At 38.1% G+C, this 17,525-nt stretch overlaps 1 protein-coding gene across 2 annotated transcripts in view; it reads right to left on the reverse strand.

Moving 5' to 3' along the window:
- The window catches only part of LOC124777187 (Down syndrome cell adhesion molecule-like protein 1 homolog), a 182,000-nt gene that overhangs the window by 104,880 nt on the left and 59,595 nt on the right, over positions 1 to 17,525 (reverse strand). For both annotated transcript variants that reach the window (XM_047252502.1, XM_047252501.1), the window contains exons 6-7: positions 9,091 to 9,519; positions 2,906 to 3,144 (exon numbers count right to left, since the gene is read on the reverse strand). In XM_047252502.1, coding sequence (XP_047108458.1) covers positions 2,906 to 3,144; positions 9,091 to 9,519 — 668 coding nt within the window. The remainder of the gene's footprint in view (positions 1 to 2,905; positions 3,145 to 9,090; positions 9,520 to 17,525) is intronic.

The raw sequence follows: 17,525 nt of genomic DNA on the forward strand, positions 1-17,525 counted from the left end.
ATGACCACAGCAGCTAAGTCCCATAGTGCTCAGAGCCATTTGAACCATTTTTCTATGTGGGCATGACGAGCAACAAGCTGTCTATCCACATGAATGGCCACAGACAAACTGTGGCCAAGAAACAAATGGACCACCCTGTTGCTGAACACGCTGCCAAACATGACATCTTTCATTTCAATGACTGCTTCTAAGCCTGTGCCATATGGATCCCTCCCACCAACACCAGCTTTTCTGAATTGTGCAGGTGGGAACTTTCCCTGCAATACATCCTACATTCCCATAACCATCCTGGCCTCAACCTTCATTAGTTATTGTCCTCACCCATCCAGCCTCTTCCCTCTCCCATTCCAACATTACACAGCTGTCATTCCTCCATCACATCCAGTCTTTCTACTTATCTCCTCTTCCTTCACTTGCCGCCCCCCCTCCCCACCTCTCCATTGCCCTCTGTCTAACCTGCAGCACTTCACTGTCCACCATCCCCACCATACTACCCTACCCCCCCCCCCCCCCCGCCACCACAGCCTCCTCCTTACCCCCATGCAGTTGCCACTCCCATCATGCACTGGTGCTGCTGCTCGCAGTGTGGTTTCAGTTGCCTGAGACTTCTGTCGTGTGTGTGTGTGTGTGTGTGTGTGTGTGTGTGTGTGTGTGTGTGTGTGTCTAAGTCTATTGTTGACACATGCCTTAATGGCTGAAAGCTATATTTGTGACAGTCTTTTTGTTGTGCCTATCTGCGACTCAGCATCTTCGCTATACGGTAAGTAGCAACTTTCCTTTTCACAATGTTAATACAGTGTTTTAGAATTACAAGCAAGTGACCCTTCTAAATCTGCATCTCTGTGGCATTTTACTTTATGATACATACAAGTGGTCCACAAAAAACTGACCTGGGCTGCTCATTGTTGCTTCAAAGCTGTTCAACTTCATTTTGTATTGTTGTTTCTTTATTATCTAGTTATTACATATGTTTCCATTTGTTGTTATACCTGATGGTGGCAGGCAACAATTTGTGCATAACTGGTAAGCATTCTGCATTTGTGGCTAGTTTTTCAAGTGCCACCCTGTACAAGAAAGTTAAGAACTAATGAATATTATTTCAGTCCATTTGCTTGAAGGAATAAACAAATGATGTAAGAAAGCTTCCCAAAACACCAAACCCATAATCTGCTCCATGTTCACTGATGTTATCTTCATGACCTGGACTGTGGGCCAAGACTTCCTACCCTCGTTCCTTCAAAATCTCAACATCTTCTCTCCCATCCACTTCACCTGGTCCTCCTCAACCCAATGTGCCACCTTCCAGGATGTTGACCTCCACCTCTCTGATGGTTCCATTCACAACCCTATCCACATTAAACCTACTAAGCAGTAACAGTGCCTGAGATTTAACAGCTGCCATCTCTTCTAAAAAATCCTCCGATACAATCTGACCACATATGAACAACATATGTGCAGTGATGATAACTCCTTTGTCCTGTATGGCAATGTTTCAGGAAGGCTTTCACTGACTGGCACTACCTCCCAAACCTAGTCCACAGATTTTCCATGCCATATCCTCACACATTCCCAATCCTCCCACCACCCCCAAGAATCAGCTACAAAGGAACACCTTCCCTGTCACCCAACATCACCCTGGACTGCAACAGCCAAACCATATCCTTCCTCTGAGCTTTCATTACCTCTCATCATGTCCATCCCCCCTAAAGTGGTGCCATGTCACCCACCCAACCTACACAACATCCTAGTCCATCACCATGTCACTCCTTCTCCCAACCCCTTGCCACAGGTATCATATCCCTGTGGTAAACCAAGGTGCAACACCTGCACAATCCACCCACCCAATGGTTCATACTCCAGTCCTATCACAGGCTTATCATACCCCATGAGAGGCCCGGCCACCTGTGAAAGCCACCATGTAATAAACCAACCCTGCTGCAAACATTGCACAGCTTTCTATGTCAGTATGACTACCAACTGCTGTCCACAATATGAATGGCCACCGACAACCTGTTGCCAAAAGCAGAGTTGACCACTGAGTTGCACAACATGCAGCTGAGCATAATGTGCTTGATTATAATGGCTGCTTCACAACACGAGACATCTGGATCCTTCCCTCATATACCTGCTTCTGTGAACTATGCTAATGGGAGCTATCCTTGCAACACATCCTCTTTTCCCATAATTTTCCTGGTGCCAGTCTCTGGTAACCCACTGTCCTCGCACACCCCACCCAACAGTTTCTCCTTTCTCCATCCTGTCACCCCCTGCCCCCTCCCAGTTCACATCCCCACTTCACTTTTCCCCACTGGCTCTGGCAACTGTGCATTGCATGCCTATCCCATGCACCTACCACCCCTCTCTCCTGCATTCCTACCTGGAAAACTGGCTGCCTCCTCTTCCTGTCTCCCACTGCCTCTCTCTCCCTCAACCACCCCACCTGACACAACCTTCATCACAACCGATACAATCTAGTCCACCTGGCGAAGTGGAGCACTGCTGTGTGTCCACCAGCTCACATGCGTGCCCACGTGTGTGTGTGTGTGTGTGTGTGTGTGTGTGCGCGCTTGACACCAGCTACCTATCCATGACTCAGGGCTTCTCATTTTCAGTGAATGGTCTTCTTTAATCCAGAAGTATTCAGAATAAACAAGTGGGATATACTTGGTTACAGAGTAATAGCTATAGACATTAAAAGAGGACATCTAATTACAGTTTGCATCAGATATAAAAATATTGTCATCCTCCACTACTGTAGGTTCATTTATTCACTTTATAACTAGTTTTGGGAAATTTATATCCATTACAATTGCTTTATTATTCATGGGACTGTGCCCAATAATGGAATCTAGTTGTTTTGCTTATCATATTTGTCTTTAACACACTTGAGTAACAGGAAATTTACCTTCCAGCTTACATGGAGACTTTCTGAGCTGACAGCCCTGACTCTTATTTCTTGTGGTGCTTCTCCAGGAGCTTCTTCTGCAGTGGTTACTGTGATTGTATCACTAGCATTTGAAGATCCAAGACTGTTTCTTGCTGTAACTCTAAAATGGTAGCTATTAGCTGGCTGCAGTCCAGTGATACTCGCAAAAGTCTGATCACCCGGAACAGTCATCTGAGAAACATTCTTCTCCCATGCCACTACACAAGAAAACCAATGATTATGTCTGAAAAGGATGTTATTAACAAAATGAGCATATTAGCCTTTCAGAGGACTTTTAATACCCTAACTTACTGTGATAACCTTCAAAGCAGTTCTGCATTTGGGATTTCATCATATCCTTCTCTCATTAAAGAGATAGTATTGGCCATATGGATGTGCTCTCTCTCTCTCTCTCTCTCTCTCTCTCTCTCTCTCTCTCTCTCTCTCTCACATGCAAACATAAACACAAATCCTTCAGGAATTTTGCATAGTGACATACTCATTGGATTCTTTATATTCAATGTGCTTCATGTACAGAGCTGAAATATTGTCAGCAGTGCAAAATTATTACCAAACAGTCAATGATAAAGATATTTTCTGTTACAGAGTAAATTTAATCTATTGGTGTTATGATGTTTCTACTGAATTTTGTATCTGCCATGCCAAATCTTTAGCATTATGTTGCATTTACTGACTATTTGCTGTACGTATAGCACTTGCTGCCTTTGATTTGCCTGACCCTTAACTATATTTTTGATATATCTTTGGATGCTTTATTACATGGAAAACTTAATCAAAGTAAAACTTGGGGCTTTAAACCCAACTGTCAAGTAAGAAATAATAACAACATGGAATTTAGCAAGTGTTTGTAAAATGTGGTCAGTGACAGTGCCTACTACAAGTCAAAAAAACAATTTTGTAGAACTTGAAATTTATGAACCTTAAAACTCTGCCATCTGGTGATCAAGATGTATGTGACAAGCAAAATGCCGCCAGACTTCAACAAGAACATAATAATTCCAATCCCAAAGAAAACAGGTGTTGACAGGTGTGAAAATTAGTGAACTATCAGTTCAATAAGTAGCTGCTGCAAAATGCTGACATGAATTCTGTACACACAAATGGAAAAGCAGATAAAAGCTGACTTCAGGGGAGATCAGTTTGGATTCCATAGAAATGTTGGAACATGCAAGGTAATACTGACCCTATGACTTATCTTGTTGTTGTTGTGGTCTTCAGTCCTGAGACTGGTTTGATGCAGCTCTCCATGCTACTCTATCCTGTGCAAGCTTCTTCATCTCCCAGTACCTACTGCAACCTACATCCTTCTGAATCTGCTTAGTGTATTCATCTCTTGGTCTCCCCCTACGATTTTTACCCTCCACGCTGCCTTCCAATACTAAATTGGTGATCCCTTGATGTCTCAGAACATGTCCTACCAACCGATCCCCTCTTCTGGTCAAGTTGTGCCACAAACTTCTCTTCTCCCCAATCCTATTCAATACTTCCTCATTAGTTATGTGATCTACCCATCCAGTCTTCAGCATTCTTCTGTAGCACTACATTTCGAAAGCTTCTATTCTCTTCTTGTCCAAACTATTTACCGTCCATGTTTCACTTCCATACATGGCTACACTCCATACAAATACTTTCAGAAATAACTTCCTCACACTTAAATCTATACTCGATGTTAACAAATTTCTCTTCTTCAGAAATGCTTTCCTTGCCATTGCCAGTCTTCATTTGATATCCTCTCTACTTCGACCATCATCAGTTATTTTGCTCCCCAAATAGCAAAACTCCTTTACTACTTTAAGTGTCTCATTTCCTAATCTAATACCCTCAGCATCACCCGACTTAATTCAACTACATTCCATATCCTCGTTTTGCTTTTGTTGATGTTCATCTTATATCCTCCCTTCAAGACACCATCCATTCCGTTCAACTGCTCTTCCAAGTCCGTTGCTGTCTCTGACAGAATTACAATGTCATCGGCGAACCTCAACATTTTTATTTCTTCTCCATGGATTTTAATACCTACTCCAAATTTTTCTTTTGTTTCCTTTACTGCTTGCTCAATATACAGATTGAACAACATCGGGGAGAGGCTACAACCCTGTCTTACTCCCTTCCGAACCACTGCTTCCCTTTCTTGTCCCTCGACTCTTATAACTGCCATCTGGTTTCTGTACAAATTGTAAATATCCTTTCGCTCCCTGTATTTTACCCCTGCCACCTTTAGAATTTGAAAGAGAGTATTCCAGTCAACATTGTCAAAAGCTTTCTCTAAGTCTACAAATGCTAGAAACGTAGGTTTGCCTTTCCTTAATCTTTCTTCTAAGATAAGTCGTAAGGTCAGTATTGCCTCACGTGTTCCAGTGTTTCTACGGAATCCAAACTGGTCTTCCCCAAGGTCAGCTTCTACTAGTTTTTCCATTCGTCTGTAAAGAATTCAAGTTAGTATTTTGCAGCTGTGACTTATTAAACTGATTGTTCGGTAATTTTATGACTTATCTTAAAAGATTGATTAAGGAAAGGCAAAACTACTTTCCTAACATTTGTAGACTTAGAAAAAGCTTTTGACAATGTCAATTGGAATACTCTCGTTCAAATTCTGAAGGTGACATGAGTCAAATACAGAGAGCGAAAGGCTATTTACAATTTGTACAGAAACCAGATGGCAGTCATAAGAGTCGAAGGGCATGAAATGGAAGCAGTGGTTGAGAAGGGAGTGAGACATATTTGTAGCCTATCCCTTATGTTATTCAATCTGTATACTGAGCAAGCAGTAAAGGAAGCAACAGAAAGATCTGCAGTAGGAACTAAAATCCATGGAGAAGAAATTAAAACTTTGAGGTTTGCTGACAACATTGTAATTCTATCAGAGACAGCAAAGGTCCTGGAAGAGCAGCTGAACGGAATGGACAGTGTCTTGAAAGGAGGATGTAAGGTGAACATCAACACAAGCAAAATGAGGATAATGAAATGTAGTCTAATTAAATCAGGTGACACTGAGGAAATTAGATTAGGGAATGCGACACTTAAAGTAGGAGATGAGTTTTGTTATTTGGGGAGCAAAATAAGTGATGATGGTTGAAGTATAGAGGATATAAAATGTAGACTGGCAATAACAAGGAAAGCATTTCTGAGGAAGAGAAATTTGTTAACATTAAGTATAGATTTAAGCATCAGGAAGTCCTTTCTGAAAGTATTTGTATGGAGTGTAGCCATGTAAGGAAATGAAATATGGATGATACATACTTTAGACAAGAAGAGAATAGAAACTTTCAAAATGTGGTGCTACAGAAGAATGCTGAAGGTTATATGGGTAGATCACATAACTAATGAGGAGAGACTGAATAGAATTGGGGAGAAGAGGAATTTGTGGCACAACTTGACTAGAAGAAGGGATTGGTTGGTAGTACATGTTCTGAGGCATCAAGCCATCACCAATTTAGTATTGGAGGGAAGTGTGGAGGGTAATAATTGTAGAGGGAGACCAAGGGAAGAATACACTAAGCAGATTCAGAAGGATGTAGGTTGTGGTAGTTACTCAGAGATGATGAAGCTGGCACAGGATAGGTTAGCATGGAGAGCTGCATCAAACCAGTCTCTGGACTGAAGACCATAACAACAACAACAACATGGAGTAACTGTTGGATGAATAAAAGCTGTCACACTATGAAGCCAGATAAAACAATTAAGCTATTTACAAATGAATACTCTGCACAAGATACCCATACTTATCCAAGAGAACAGAAATAAATGTGCTAACATCAAAACACCAATGGCTGCAAGTGTTCATGAACTACAGTGCTTGCACTGTCTTTGCTTATCTTCAACTATTCTGCTCTCATTGTCAAAGACAGACCTCCAGCAACATGTGACCACAGTGCTTCAAGTGAATAAACAAGAAGTGTTTCCTGACAGTTTCCAACAGCTTTACAACCAATGTCAGAAGTGTGTTGTGGCTAATGGTGATTACTTTGAAGGCAAGTAAGGGTCTTTTCTTTGTAACTCTTGTTTTCTTTATTTTCAAAGACCGTTCACAAAACTTTTCAGATGTACTTTGGATGTTATATGATGTGTCAGGGCTATATGGATGATCATCCTTTGTTTCTGTTACCCAATAGTTTCTTTATCATCAAATTGCATTTAAAATAATTCTTATCACGGGAAATGTATATGTATTAACTAAAGATACAGTATGAATATCATCAGCAACATTTTAGCATGAAAACTTAACTAGTACTGTAATTTAGATTAGCCATTTTTTTTAAAAAAATATAGGTAACTGTCAGTCTCAACAATTAAAACTTCATCGTATCCCACACAATTTTTAACGACATTAAAACACATCTGGCTCATAATTAGCAACTTGGCATTGGAAAGCAAGAATACAATAAACAGAAGTGAAAATACTGCAAAATGTGGAAAAACTTGACCAAGACAAAGAATTACAAATGTTATTAGAGCAGAACAAAAAATGCTACTCTTTTCAGAGTTGAGTTTTTGAATGGTGTATAGGCATAAAAACGAGATCTGGAACATAGTAGCACAATGTATAATTTGTGTTCTCTTTCAGAATTCACAGCCACAAACATAAACACAGCTTCATTGTCACAGAGTGGTACTCTGAAATGTATTGCCAGTTTATAAGCACAATAGGGCTCCAAGTGGATCACAAGGACAATCTCTCTCTCTCTCTCTCTGTGTGTGTGTGTGTGTGTGTGTGTGTGTGTGTGTGTGTGTGTGTGTGTGTGTGTGTGTGTGTGTGTACTTTGAAGAAGTTTATTCTCATCACTGGTGCATTTAAGGAAAACATTTATTACATATCATTAGATATTTGGGTAACACAGGAAACCATTTTATAGTTCTTGTTTTTGTGTGTACCAACCATTCACTGTATCCAATAATCAATGAGCGACTATGTTTATTCACTTATTTCTTTATATTCTAGCAGCATTTCCTACTTCTGTATGAACATGATAATTTTATTAAATTATTCACAGAAGTGCCAGATGTGGAGTGGTGTGGCTAATAATTTTTAGATATAATAATGAGATGTAAGCCAAAGTTTCTGTGGTATTAATATGCTCTGATATGATTAATCATCTGTACAACTGTAGAACTAATGAATTGGCAACCAGGATCATTAGACTGCTGTTGGAATATATTGTTCAAGTGATATAACAGTGCCATTCCATTCATTTTTGACAAGCTTGAGCACAAGCAGTTTATATTATAGCTTTGCGTTCAAAAGGAAACTCAAATATGATAAGATGTGGAAGTGTTCACTAACACATTAAGAGTATAACAGCACAGAAGATTAATTTTGGAAGCTCCAATGACAATAGTGTCAGGTTAGATGGTTAGTTTTATGATTAAAATGTCCAACAGTGAGACTATTAGTAACCATTATGGATAATTCCACTTCCAATGATTAACTGAACTTCTTGGCATCTAGACCAGTCATTTCTAATCTTTGACCAGAAGCTTAAAACTATGTTGACTGAATAGTCTTTCCTCAGATCAAGACACCACGAGAAAAAATTTCTCTGCAACAGGTCTATTGTTTTTGTCACTGGCATATCTGGCAATAAGCACTTTTTACTGAATGTTGCAATGACAACATTAAATCCGTGGATAACAAGGATTATATTGCATAAGTATAACTGAGACTACTAAGTCCTTATAGACAGCTTCATATGAGCAAGAAGTCTGTAATATGCTCTAATCCAAAAATGTTACTACGATACAGTAGTTAATAACTTTCAAAAAAAATTTTGGATGACACACTGATTATGATCTTGTTATGAAATTCTTGTCTATTTTGTTGTACTTATTTTTGTCTGCTGATGGACAAATAAAGTGAACCAATCCTTATTAAACATTTTATTAATTTTACAGATTTTTTGAACTTCTTTGTAAGATATGTGGTGATATGGTTTCTGGATGGCCATCAAACATTATGGCAATGTTTAAGCGAGGGCAAAAATGTTCATGACAGATGTGTTTATTTATCTGCCTACAATATTAGTCTATCCAGAATTTCACTGAAACCTCTAGTGCAATTGTTTTGACAAGTCCTACAACATCTGCAGGTAATTTTCTGTACATGTTTTTGCAGCATAATCAGTTTGTTGATCCAACCAGAAACTTACCTAATTTGTGCTTATGCTGAATAGTATATACAGTGATTTGACTGTTGCCACTGTAAGGTTGCTCCCATGTGAGATTTACAGCTCTGCTACTAAAGTTGAGTACATGAAGATTTCCAGGTGGCTCAGGAACTTCTTGAACAATGACCCAGATCTCTGATTGATCATTCCCATATTGGTTATCTGCATGACACAAGAATGCTGAAGTATCATTTCGAAGAACATTTTTCAGTGTTATTCTAGAGTGAATACCGAACTCCAAGCTTTCTTCACTGACATCAGCCCTTGGATGGTTATGTGCCTCAAACAGATCCCCACCATGAAACCATTTTACTGTTATGGGCTTGTCACCTCTTGCTACACAATCAATTGCAGCTGTCCCACCTTTAGCAACAGTCACATTCTGAAGAGATGTGGAAAATCTTGCAGGAACTGGAGAAAGAAGCAAATATTCAAATAAGCATTAGGCCTGTGGTACTTTTGACTTTTAAGTTTTGAACTCTATTTATTCAGTAAACCCATATATTGAATTAGCAGTTTCAATGTAATTTCAACAGCACAATAGAAAATACCATGAATCCATTATGTGAATATCTATTATAAATCAGGATTGGCAGAAATTATAATGATGCAGATACCTTCTATTTTCATCTGATACTTCAAACTTAACATTTATCATTGCCAGTTTACATGGAGGTGACAAAAATCATAAGATATTGATACGCACATATAGAAATGGTGATATTATCACATACACAAGGTATGAAAGGGTAGTGCATAGGTGGAGCTGTAATTTGTACTCAGGTAATTCATGTGAAAAGATTTCCAACATAATTATGGCTGCATGATGGGAATTAACAGACTTTGAATCCAGAACAGCTGTTGGCGCTAGAAGCATGGAATGTTCTGTTTTGGAAATCGTTAGCAAATTCAGTATTCTGAGATCCACAATGTCAGGAGTGTGCTAAGAATACTAAATTTCAGGCATTAGCTCTCACCACTGACAATGCAGTGACCAATGGCCTTCACTTAATGACTGAGAGCACATGATATTTGTGTAGAGTTGTCAGTGCTAACAGACAATTAACACTGCATGAAATAACTGCAGAAATCAATGTGGGACCTACAACAAATATGTCTGTTAGGACAGTGTGGTGAAATTTGGCACTAATGGCTATGGCAACAGATGACTGATGCGAGTGCCTTTGCTAACAGCACGAAATCACATGCAGTGCCTCACCTGGCTCGTGACCATATCAACTAGATGATAGGTGACTGGAAAAACATGGCCTGGTCAGATGAGTGGTGCAGGCTCTATAAAGCCAGTGTCATGTTTGCGACTGGTTTGAATAATGTTCCAGGCAATTCAAGCGAATAATTTGGCCACCCAGACCATTTGACACAAATCCCATCAAACAATTATGGGACATAATTGAGATCAGTTTGTACACAATATCCTGCACCGGCAACAATTTCACAATTATGGATGGCTATAAAGGCAGCAAGGCTAAATATTTCTGCAGGAGACTGGCAACCATTTGTTCAGTCCATGCCACATCAAAATGTTGCACTACACTGGGCAAAAGGAGGTCCAATATGATATTAAGAGATATCCCATGACTTATGTCCCCTCAGTGCTTGGTGCTGTAGGGCTCGTAATGCTCCTGAATGCTGGGCCCCTCTACGACAAAATGTACTCATATTTTTTAAAATGTATTATTTTTGTAATATTTTAAGGTAATGACTATAACATTTTATTTTTCTGGTTAAAATAGTAAAAGATGCTATACACTTAAATGTTCTGAACCATTATTTCACCACTAAATTAAACATTACTCAAAACACTAAAAGTTCCCATTGTGGTTGACTTTTATTACCTTCATCCATACAGCAGAGACAAGATGTTTGAAACAGAATAAGACATTTATAAGTCACAAATGGATGACTTCCATTTTTGTCACTGAAGGGCTGCACTAGATAACAAACTTAAGTGACTGGCTGCTAACTATTCACAGGTTGATAGGGGTTGGACTGTGGATGGAAGAGAGGAAGGTGTGAGAGTGGGTGATTAAAACTGGGGAAAAAAGGTTTATGGAGAATAAAAATGTGATTTAATGTGTTTTACATTATCTGGTGTCATGTGTGGTTATTTCACTTTGTTTTTTGAAGGAAGTGAATTTGAAGTACCATTAGTTTTTGCCATTAGCTTTTGAATATTAAATGTTGTCAACATAATTACAGATGTAAAGTAACAAAATCACATAGATGGAAATTTAGCGTTGATGACCATCAGAAGTTCCCCTAATTTTGGTGATTAATGCTCATAAAGAAAACTACAGTCTTGAAGAAATTAACTATAGAAGTGTTCCTATGTTGCTTTAATTTTTCAGAAACTTGATAGCATGGATTTTGTAACTGTTAAAATTTTGAAGTAATTGACAAGCATTTTACTTTAACTAATGGAGTAGTTATTTTAACTTACCTCTTTTGCAAAGAAATTGGTAACTGTAAAAGAAAGTAAAGCATACAGGAACATGGGAAGATTCTAGTAGCTGTGAGGGGTGTTAATAATGCAGTATATTTGCTTGCATTATAATGAATAAATTTTGGATAACTTTTGAACTTGTTTTTAAGTGTTAGTTAAAGTAAAATGCTTGACAATTACTTGAAAATTTTAACAGTTACAAAATTCATGCTATCAAGTTTCTGAAAAATTACAGCAATATAGGAACACTTCTATAGTTAACTGAAAGAATGAAAAGATGTTCATTTTTGATAGTTAGAAGCTGTTTTCAGATTGGAGTATCGCATGGTTTGACATTTAGTAACTGTTAGTCCACAATCTGAATCTAACTTAAGAATAATGATAATGATGATGCTAATAATAATAATAATAACACTATTCACTATTCACTAACATAGTAGTGTTTAATTATTAGTGACTGAAAAACAGTTTGAGTGAATTTATGAAAGTAATTTGAAATCTGTGAAAGATCAGTTGGAGGGAAATGATATGTCAGTGATGGTTATAGTGAATAATGGATGAAATAAGAGAGATACCGGTAGTGTGACAAAGGCAGAGAATGTAATGGTTGAGGAAGTCGAGATCCAGGAAAGACAACAGAACAAAAATTGGAAGAAAGGATGATTAACAGAGACTCTGAAGATGGAAGCACAACAGAGTTAAAAGAAAGAGGAAAAGAAATTTATTAAAATATGGACATAGTGGAACCCTGAAGTAGACTGTGTACATCCAGATAAAGTAAGACCTAGAAGAAGGGAGCAACCTACAGAGCTAATGGCATTTATGATGCAAATGCTGCATCAGCACCTTTGTAAGAAAACACAGGACTGTCGTACAGAAATACAGCAGCTACTTAGAGAATTTGAGAGCATCAATAAGAAGACAGACAATTTTAGCAAAAACATAGTCAAGAAGATTGAAGAAACTAATGAAAGGCAACATGTGGTCACTAAACAGTCAGAAAAAGTAATGAAAGAAGAGCTTAGAAAACCTTAAGGATGAGATTGGCAACAAAACTACTGAAGTGAGGAAGGAAGTACATGAGGAAATGACAAAAAAACTGAAGAAAATGGAGACTAGAATTAATACAAGTTTTGAGGAGATCAATGGAAAGGAGGAAAAGGTAGAAGAGCAGTTTGACAAATTAAAGGACAGGCTGAAAGGGCAAACTAGTGAATATGAAAAGAGGTAATTCATTATTGAAAAAGAGTTGACTGAAATTAGGTAACAAGTGAATGTAGTAAAGACAGGTGTTGGGATTTTTATTCTGGTGGCATCTTTGCTGTGTGCAGTGATGGCAGTAATATTTTAAATCAATTTGTTACTAATAAATTTGCACCAAATTCTGAGCTATATCCTGTGTCATATTGAGATATGTGTGGGATGATAGTCCAGAAGGATAACCAGAAAAGAGTAACATTAATTGTGTAAAGAATCTTTCAGCTGCAGACAATGTATCATGGTGTGTGAAGTCAGGGAAAGAAGCACAACTTTTTAAGGAATTTAGTAAATTGTTTTTAGAGGAATACTGGTCCAAGAAGAAGCAAAGAAAGGCTAACACTGAGTTCAAGTGAGCTCCTAGTTATAGAAGAGGAAGGAGAGAACATTTTGAACACTGCTGGCAAAGTAAAAATACCTTAACAATACATAATATCGTTATTAGCACTGTTAGCTACAACAGGTGGAAGATGTATTTTGTTGGTGCTTCACAGTTTAAACAATTTTGACTGAGATAAACTCACACTCCAATCTTCTTCTTCAGCACACCAGTGTAAAAGTCTGCACAGAAACAGCAATATACATGTTTATTTATATATAAAAGCCGACTTCAGAACTTTCCTTTGTGTGGGACTGTATGTACAAGATTTGTGTGTCAATTTGAAGTTCCACATTTTCATATTTTACTGTTCACATCACTTCTGCATAATCTTTCACTGATTGTATCAGTACCCATTTCTATTGTCGATATATTGTAAAATTTTGAACATTCGTGAGTGCTGTGTTAAACTCATACTGTTATCATCAATTATAGGCTTAAACTTAATTGTGGTCTTTTAAAATTTTTAGAACAGTAGGCCTATACTCATTCTCTAATTTCATTGTACAATTACATGAGAAACAGGTTATTTTTGAGAATTTTTGGATGCATACAAAACTATATTTTCATAAATTACCAGTACGAGTGTTTTACGTACATAACTTATTTAAAAGTAAATCAGCATTTGTGGTACACAGTTCTGCCAAAGAATACACTACCCCTGATTTTCAGTATATATCAGTGCAAATAAATATGCATTTTTGAGAATTTTTGGAAGGTACTGTTGTCCTTTACGTAATCTATGAGCAATTTGTAATAAATTGGTGTTTGTTATTTAGTTACTGTAGCAGATATTCTAAAATATTGTGCTATAGCTAGTTTTCCATTAAGGAGGAGTAGACCTATATAATATCTATTTATCATAAATTAACTCTGTTTTTGAGTTTGCTAACAACTATAATCAACCTCAAAATGTTTTAGGGAACTAGTAATTTTCACCACAGGTTTTTGCGCTGCCTTTACAGAAATCTTGTTTTGTGTACTTGCTTCAATTCCTATAGGGAATTGGCAACTTTATAGCTCAACAGATTAAAAAATAGTCAACAGGTTTACTTTATAGGTGTTTGTTCACTGCCTTGTAATACATTGCAGCAGCCAAAATGCAGTCCCCCTGTGAAACATGGGATGAGTCAGTTGACATTCATAAGCAGCTGGAAATTGTCCTGACTACTGCCAAATGATTGGCAGCTGATGCAAATCATTGTGTTGGAAGAGCTTCTGAGAGTTGTGTACATGTGATACCAATACCAGAGGTATCTCAATTACTATCCTCTTCCATGGATTCTGTCTTCTCTGCTAAAAGTACAGGATCTGTCAACATTCGCCCACTTGAGTGCAAGTAGTATGTCAATGGTACATCTGGGTGTCCTGTACAGGGTGGATGGGGATGAGGGAGGACTTAGGGTGTTGTACTGATCCCGCTAACCAACAAGTCTGGGGTGCTGTCTTTCACAGAAACCCACTTCACCTATTTTGGGGAAAGCTGTTTTGTCTGGTGTCAAGAGGAGACCAATATGAAATGAAAGGGGGTCTATTAAGCATTGGTAGTTCACATGTACTGCCCTCAGGGAAATGACAGCAAGGGACGGGAAAGGACACCAGGTGCACTGAGTATGTATGCCTGGAGGCCTCACTCAACATGTTGAAGAGACTACTCCAGCAGCTATTGAGGGAACAGAGTGCAATCAATTGCAGACTGTGGCACGGGAACAAATGATGCCTGTCGTCTGGGCTCCAAGGTCATAGTTGGATCATTTCAGTGACTGGCAGAGAAGGTTGAGAAGACCAGCCTTGTGCATGAAGTATCAACAAAGCTCACAATTTGCAGCCTTGTCCCCAGAACTGATGGTGGCCCTTTGGTTCTGAGTCAAGTGGAAGGACTGAACCAAAGATTTCAAAGGTTCTGTGACAAGCTATGTTGTCACTTCCTAGAGTTGCACCACAGGGTTGAGAACTATAGGGTCCCCACAAATGGATCAGGTGTGCACCGCACACCAAAGGCTGCTACTCAGGTAGCTGATGGTGTGTGGTGTACACACAAGGTTTTTCTTAGATTAGGCAACTCTCCACTAAGTTTATATAATGATAGCTGTAGGAAACTTCAAAGCATCAGTGTAAAATTGAAAGAAAATCCCAATGGTTAACTGCCAAACCATTTGTAATAAGTGCCAGAGTTTGAAACGCCCATGGAAATAAGTGAGGCTCACATAACACTAGGTACAGAAAGCTGGTTGAAATCTGAAATTGATAGCAGTGATATTTGGGGAAAATTTAAGTGTATGTCAAAAGGATAGGCAAATGTGAAATTGTGGTGGTGTATTTGTCACAGTAGACAAGAAACTCAGATCCACTGAGATAGAAATTGAAGCTGCATGTGAGACTGTTTGAGCAAGACTCAGTATCAGGAGTGGGCACAAAATGGTAACTGTGTCCTTCTATCACCCACCAGACTCATCTCTTGATGTAATCAAAAACTTTAGAGAAAACCTCAGTTCACTTATGTGTAACTTCCACAATCATACTGTAATTATACGTGGAGGCTTTAATCATCCAACAATTAGTTGAGAAAATCACAGTTTTGTTAGTGGTGGGCATGATAAGACATCCTGTGAAACATTACTAAATGCCTTTTCTAAAAACTACCTGGAACAGATAGTTAGGAACCCCATTCATGATGGAAATATATTGGACCTAATGGCAACAAATAGATCTGACAACTTTGAGGATGATGTTTGAGGATGCCCACACCTAAAATGATATCGGTGACCATGTTGTGGTTGTGGCAACAATGATTACCAAAGTACAAAGGACCATTAAAACAAGCAGAAAGATTTATATATATATATATATATATATATATATATATATATATATATATATATATATATATTTAGTGAACTAGATAAAAAAATAATAGTGTCATATCTCAGTGAGGAACTTGAAACTTTCATCACAGGGCAGGAGCACAGAGAAGAACAATGGCTCAAGTTGAAAAGAATAGTTGACCATGCACTGGACAGATATGTACCCAGTAGAACAGTTCATAATGGGAGGGAACCTCCATGGTATATAGTCACTGTAAATAAACATCTAAAGGGACAGAGATTACTGCATAATAGATGTAAAACAAAGCATACAGCTATAGATAGAGAAATGATGAATGAAACACATTTGGCTGTCAAAACAGCAATATGTGATGCCTTCAATGACTGCTGTAGCACCAAAGAAATTCTAGTCTATTTAAAGACTGTTAGTGGCACCAAAAATTGAGTCACATCCCTAGCCAATAAGACAGGATAGCAAAGCAAAAACTGAAATGCTTAACTTTGTTTTCAAATGTTCCTTTCCAAAGGAAAACCCAAGAGAATTTCCTCAATTTAAACCTCATACCATGAAAAGATGAATGAAATGAGTATTAGTGTCAATCAAACAAATTTAACAAAGCTCCAGGGCTCGATGGAATCCCTGTCAGATTTTATACTGAATTTGTGCCTGAGTTAGCTCCTCTTCTAACTATAATCTTCTTCTTTCTTTATTTGTTTGGGTCATCTAAGGACCGTGCACCAATTTCAATGCTTCCTTGTCTGTTGTTCTTCCTTTTTCCTCAAGTATTCTTTCATCTTTTCACTATGTATCCTTTTTCTCTCCTCAGACCATTTTGACCCTGTCTTCTTCTTCCTCCTGCCTTGGAATCCTTCCCTTTTTAACACTTTCCTCTTGAAACTCTCTCTTTCTGTTGCATCTTTTTCACTTATTTTGTTTCTTTCCAAATCTTTCTTAACTTCTTGAACCCAGGCTATTGTTGACTTCTTGTCCCAAAGATGTTTAAAAATCTGTTTGGTTAACCTGTTGCTGTTCATTCTGTATAAGTGTCCAAAAAATAGGAGTCGCCTCTTTCGTAGTGTTTTATCTATGTTTTCTATGTTGCGATAAACTTCTTCATTGCTTCTTAATTTCCATACCTCTGTATTTTTTGGTGGTCCAAGAATTTTTCAAATGATTTTTCTTTCTAGGACTTCAAGTTTGTGTAATTTGTAATTCAGTACTAAACATTCACTTGCATAAAGACATTCTGGTTGTACTACTGTGTTGTAATGTTGTATCTTCAAATTTTTAGACAGACACCTTTTGTTGTAGACATTCCTAGTTATTCCATACGCTCTCTCCATTTTATTTACTCTTTCTTCTATAGCAAATTCTTCTATAATCTATTGTAGATCCCTCAAACCCGCACTCAGATCTAGAAGAAAGAACAGGTCTCACCTGTCTACAAGAAGGGTAGTAACGGTGATCCACAAAACTACTGTCCAATATCCC

The sequence above is a fragment of the Schistocerca piceifrons genome, chromosome 2 (genome assembly GCF_021461385.2).
Source record: "Schistocerca piceifrons isolate TAMUIC-IGC-003096 chromosome 2, iqSchPice1.1, whole genome shotgun sequence".
Classification (NCBI taxonomy): domain Eukaryota; kingdom Metazoa; phylum Arthropoda; class Insecta; order Orthoptera; family Acrididae; genus Schistocerca; species Schistocerca piceifrons.